General features: G+C 45.6%; 1 protein-coding gene and 1 non-coding gene across 2 annotated transcripts in view; one reads left to right on the top strand and one right to left on the bottom strand.

Moving 5' to 3' along the window:
- The window catches only part of Tti2 (TELO2 interacting protein 2), a 9,577-nt gene extending 4,527 nt beyond the window's left edge, over window positions 1-5,050 (bottom strand). Inside the window, exons 1-3 of the mRNA XM_021219199.1 lie at window positions 3,864-5,050; window positions 1,848-2,034; window positions 1,286-1,378 (exon numbers count right to left, since the gene is read on the bottom strand). Coding sequence (XP_021074858.1) covers window positions 1,286-1,378; window positions 1,848-2,034; window positions 3,864-4,513 — 930 coding nt within the window. The 5' untranslated portion in view covers window positions 4,514-5,050. The remainder of the gene's footprint in view (window positions 1-1,285; window positions 1,379-1,847; window positions 2,035-3,863) is intronic.
- Window positions 5,051-5,399: 349 nt separating this feature from the next.
- Window positions 5,400-5,503, top strand: LOC115062644. The gene has a single exon (XR_003842585.1). It is a non-coding gene; the product is annotated as a small nucleolar RNA U13 (small nucleolar RNA).
- The last annotated feature ends 455 nt before the right edge of the window (window positions 5,504-5,958 follow it).

Here is a 5,958-nt window from a genome sequence, read left to right as displayed (position 1 = left end):
AGGGTTTCTCTGTGTAGCCCTGGCTGTCCTGGCACTCACTCTGTAGACCAGACTGGCCTCAAACTCAGAAAACCGCCTGTCTCTGCCTCCCAAGTGCTGGGATTAAAGGCGTGCACCACCATGCCTGGCCAGAACTTTTCTTTAATAATCTATGAGATGGAAAGAATGGTGAAGCTCAGGCCTTCACCAGGTTTTAGGGATCTAAGTCTAGTGTCCCATAGACTGTGATGCATGGGAGTTATGGGCTGCATGACACTGCTCCACAGAACCTAAGATGGTCCAGACTCCTTTATCTGAAGTTATGGTGTCTAAACTCTTAGCACTCCGAGGGTCTCAGGTTTTTCTAGGTGTTTGAGGATTTAAAAAAAAAATCTCCTTTCTCCAACATGTTAATAAAATTTCTGAGAACAGGTGTATTCTCAGTGCCCAAAATATCAAAGATACTAAAAGCACAAAAAAAGAAAAAAGGGGGAGCTGCTGGGTAGGGTGCTGTGCATCTGCCATCCCAGCACCTAGTGGCCAGGGTCAGTGTAAGTTTCAGGGTATCCTGGGCTAGAATCAGACCCTGTCTCAAAACCCAAAACCAACGAGTAGAAGAGGCTCAGTATGCACATGCCTTACATGTCTGAGGGCTGGGACTGAATCCCAGCACAAAGAAAAACTACCACTTAAAACTTCCAGCAGTCTTTTCACTGCTCTTCCCCCTCCGAAGAAAGTGCTTTTTACCCCTCATAAACATATCTCCCGCAACTCCCACTGCTCCCTAAAGCCACTTCCAACCTCACTAGTTGACTGCTACTGCTGGACACACTACAGCCCTTGTAATACAACTTTGGTGTGTTGTACATACACAGATGTGTGCACAGTCATATATTTGCATTAATGTCTTCCAAGGAGTTTCAAGCCAGAAACACTTTCTGAGTCACTTATTCTAGGGACCTACCATAGACACATACTAGGTATCAATAATGTCTGCTGGGAGGCTGACACTAGATACCTACATACAAGGGATTTCAAATACATGTGTTCATATGGAGCAACCCAGAGGAAGAGCATTTAATAAAAACATACCTACCCCCAAGTGGCATGTAACTTACATCCATGCAGACAAAACCCGGGCTGCTCTGGCTGCTCAGGGAGGTGGATGTCTGCCTGACATACAGGTCCTTCAGCTCTCAGGTGCCCTAACTTTCCAAGGGGAAACAGATCTAAACTGTTCCTGCTTACATAATAGCACCTGTACTCCCGCCAGAGCCCCGACAGTCAGGAGTAAATCTTCCTGTACCTGAATGAGGTGGTGCTCGGGCATGTACAGGTGATTGAAGAGGGCGTGGTACAGGACCTGGGCCCTGTTGTACTGCAGCAGATCCGCAGCTGGCTGCAAACACAAGTTAGGCAGTTAGAAGTTTCCCAAAGGGGCAAAATCTCAATCATTTTTAATTAGATATGAATACACAGAGACTCAGTAAAACCACTCTTGACTTCTGCAAGGATTTTAAAACGTTCCATATTTAAGAAGAGTCTCCTTCAGGAACATTTTGTACACTTTACTATAAACTCTGAGTTCTGATTATTTTTTACTTGAAAGTTACTGATTTCTATAGATGGTTTTGCTTTCTTTTCTTTTCACATTTTTTTCATAATGAAGCATGATCTTGTTACTTCTATGATTACCCTTTTATTTATTATATTTCCAGCACGATATTATTTCTACTAGGTTCAGAGACTTAACATGAAAAAAAGCTACTTATAAAGACAAAAGGATATAGCAAAAACACATCAGAAGTGAAGAACAGCCATGGGTGAGCAGGCCGCTCATCAGTGCAGGCCGGAGCTGAGGTGCTTACCACATTAACCACAATGTGATGGAGGCACTGGACACCCAGGACTTTATTCTCCGTCTGATAGTCATCCGAGATGAGCAAAGACGGGGGAAGTATCTTTTCTAGATGCGGACTCAGCCAGGGCTGAGTGACTTGTCGGAGAGTCCACGAGAAAACATGTTTGACAGCAGGATTCTTCTTCCAGGTTTCCCTGAAAAGACATGGAAACCACATTAAGTGAATGGCACAGCGTTAGCAAAAATAATCAGTTAAAGCTTAACAAGAATTTCTTCTTCTCTTTCTCCTCCTCCTCTTGTCTTTAACAGATTTTATACATATATATGTATCCGTATATGTATATCTCCTATACAACTCTTGTTTTTTTCAAATGTATTTTATGATATAAATTAAAATAATTTACATCTTATACTATATACACTTGAAAGTTGCCCAAACTTGGGGTAATATAAGCTTATCCAATGAATAGCAGCCATTCATAACTACAGCTATGTAAAAGACCTGTGAGGTCAGTGGTAGTCATGTTGGTGGATGATGTGAAATGTGCTGAGAAGGGAGATGAGTAGAGGTATGTCACCACTTCAGTGTCAGAGGAAGAAAGAACTCGGAACATGAGCGCCAACTTAGAGCTTATAAAAGGAGTTTGCACGTCTGACTCGACCGCCTTAAAACACTAACTGAATAATAGGCATAACCTTTAATTACAAATAATAACACAAGATTCATGGCTGCTATCAGACCTGGTCCTACTCAGAACAATAAAAGAGAACTAACTGGGCCCAGTGTTCCACCCTGTAATCTGAGGCGTGTGTATTTGAGGAAGCTGAAGCAGGAGGATCTCTCACAGTGCAAAGCCAGCCTATAAAGTAATCATGTAAGAAAAAAATAAAAGTAAGGAAAAAATACATTTTTCTTACTAAGGTAAGAAAAGGAAAGAGGGACTAGTTTAAAAGCCTTTTAACTCCAGGTTTATTTCACCTCATCATTCCATAGCCAGAGGACTGGGGCTCTAGCTCAGTTGGCAAGGTGCTCGTCTAATATGCACAAAGCCCTGGGCTCAATCCGCAGCAGTGCATACACCAGGCATGGGGAGACACTTGCCTGTAAGCCCAGCACCTGGAAGCAGGATCAGAAATTCAGGGCCAACATCCTTGGCTACAGGGAAAGCTGTAGAAGGGGCCAGAGGGAAGGCTCAGTGGTCAAGAGCACTTCTGTTTCTCCACAGGATCTGTATGTATTTAGATCCAAGCAACCATGTCAGGTAGCTGTCATATAAGTCCTGCTCCAGGGGACCAGATAGCTCCGACCTCCTCAGGCACCTGCACTCTCATGCAGACACACACCTACAAATAATTAAAATTAATAAAATCCTTTTTTTTAAAAAAACAACCTGCCTGGGGCAGGTGTAGTGACACCTGCATAGATCAGAGGCAGAAGAACCTCTGTTAGTTCCAGGCCAGCCTGGTCTACATAAAAGTTCCAGGCCAGCCAAGGCTACACAGTGAGACCCCCATCTCAAAAAAAAGTGAATAAAATATAAATAGATAAAATTAAGACCTGGCTGGAAAACAAAACACTGAAAGTAGCAAGTCAAAACTCACAGCAAGTATGTTAGCTGACAGCAATCTAATCCAATCCATGTACCACAAATCGTTTTCACTGTTTCATCCCAAGTATTAGTCCTTATAGAGTAATCACCTTATCCGATCATTGTGAACAAGTTACAAGTCCCTGCATTTAAATTCACGCTGAAAGACTGGGTCTTCTCCAAATACCCATGGGTACTTAGCATAAGTACGCGATTCCATATAAATGGGGCAGAATCTTCCATGTCTATTATCAGAATTACCAATTTCCCAAGGCAGTCGTTCGGTGGAGAAGATGGAATTTGAAGACTTCAGTTCTACTCTTAAATTTGCTGCTATCTCATCTCTAGTAAGCCACAACAGCTCCAGGTCCGTAAGAAACCTATTATGTCAACACCCCTATCTGCCCGATAATAGTGAAAAGTGCTGTACTCACTTATTCAAATGGGGCTTAAGAAGCCCCAAGACCACAGCAAATCTCCCTCGATCGTCTTCATTTTCTCCGCACAGGAATCCCGCCACAGAACTACACTCAGTAACTCTAAGCAATAAAGACAGCACTTCACCAGCAACATGCTGCGATGCTGGACTGGTCCATGGCTGCTTCAATCTGTGTGTGATGGCAAAAATATACACGGGTCCTGACATGTGACGGAGGCCTGTCTTCCACGCTGGGCAGTCGGGAGAACCCTTGGCAGCTTCGACCTTCCCCAACAGCTTTAGAACCAGTGAGCCAACTTCAGTCGCCTTCTCGGGCACTTCGGGATGCTCTTCGACGCCATCCGCCTTCTCCTTGGGTGCTGCGTACGTCTCCAGGGCCCTCACCACCTGCCCCAGGATCTCGGGCATCCCCCGGAGGGATCCCTCACTGCCACTCCCCTCAAAGAATCTGTCACCTTCGGCGGCTTCTATTAAAGCGTCGAGGTCTTTAAGAGCGGCATTTCTGGCGCTGCCCTGTCCCGATGCCTCTTTGCGGCTGAGACGGTGCAGAAGCTTGGAGAAGGCTGGTTCGAGGGCTGGGGGAGACTCCTCTGCAGGCAGGGAGCCGCCGACCCCAGACTTCTCTTCGGCGCTGTCCAGCTTCATTCCTAGTCGCACCCGGGGGGCTGGGCTCCCCCCGGGGACAGAGACCCAATGGGGATGGTGTCTGGAGTCTCGGAGGGAAGGTCGTCCGGGGATCGGTGTCCCCCAACGAACAGAACTAAAGCCAGGCACGGCTAAAAGGCGAGCTGTCTCACACAAGTCTTGACACAAGGATCAACCCACCCGGTTAAGTGGGTGTAAGAAGAGAGCCTCAAGCCGGGCAGTGGTGGCGCTCGCCTTTAATCCCAGCACTTGGGAGGCAGAGGCAGGCGGATTTCTGAGTTCGAGGCCAGCCTGGTCTACAGAGTGAGTTCCAGGACAGCCAGGGCTACACAGAGAAACCCCGTCTCGAGAAAAAAACAAAACAAAACAAAAAAAGGAGAGCCTCAAGCTCCTGACACGCGGCGAAATTTGTTTTTCCGAAGACTCAAAAAGAAAAAAGTTAATTCTAAAGACAAACTCCTGAACCGTGAACCCAAAAAAGGCTCCCGAAACCAAGCGCTCTTCCCGAACCGCATCTGTACTCAGCGACTTCCGGCCCTGGAGAGCATCGTAGCCATAAAGCAAAACTAACTTCCGCCCTCGGAGCTGCAACGCTCCTTTTTACGACTCGCGGCCAGAAAGCAACAAACAGTCCGTCCGAGAAGGGAGGAGTAAGAGGTGGAGCCATGAAGGATATATTTGCATAATCAAGAGTTCGCGCATTAAGTTTGCTCCTGATTTCATCTGCTAGGGTAGAAACAAGAGAATTCTCGCAAAATCCTAGTAAGAGTTTTGAATTGTACTAGATTTTTGTGTGCAAAAGCTAAATAGAGCGGCAGCATATTAGCCACCCTCTTTGAAAACTAGTGAGACTTACTTGATAGTTTCCCAGCAAGAAAGAACGGCGATCCTTTCTGGTTCATAAAGCGTGATGATTGGGTGTTCACGCCATTGCGTGACGTGTGCCGCCCATAAACCTTGTTACGACGTGGGCACATTACCCGTCTGACCTGAACTTAGGAGGATCCTCCACTTCTGATTCTTGCGTAGTTTTGTTCAGTTTTTTTACTGCTTGGTCCTGTCACGAAACTGAAAGTGACAAAGTAATGGCTTTGGTGCATGCACTTCTTTCTAAGGAAGATTGCTTTAAACTATTACCCTATTGTGTATGGGTTGTGTCCACATGTATATCCGTGTACCTGGTGCCCTCCGCGTCCCCGCGGAAGCCGGATTAGGGTGTCCAGTTCTCTGGGCTTGCATTTCTGGAGGTTCTTAAAGGCATGCTCTTCTTAGTGTTACACTATTTGCCATTACCCTACCAGTGATGCCTGTGTGGCTTTTTTTTTTTTTTTTTTTTTTTTTTTTTTTCGACTCTGTGTGACCTCTTGCAAAGGGCAGTAGCTCAGATCTCTAGTTCTTAATTTCTGTGTTGGGGAAACAAATGTAGATAATAGTCCCCATCTCTT

The sequence above is a fragment of the Mus pahari genome, chromosome 19 (genome assembly GCF_900095145.1).
Source record: "Mus pahari chromosome 19, PAHARI_EIJ_v1.1, whole genome shotgun sequence".
Taxonomy (NCBI): domain Eukaryota; kingdom Metazoa; phylum Chordata; class Mammalia; order Rodentia; family Muridae; genus Mus; species Mus pahari.
This window is presented reverse-complemented; position numbering and strand designations above follow the sequence as displayed.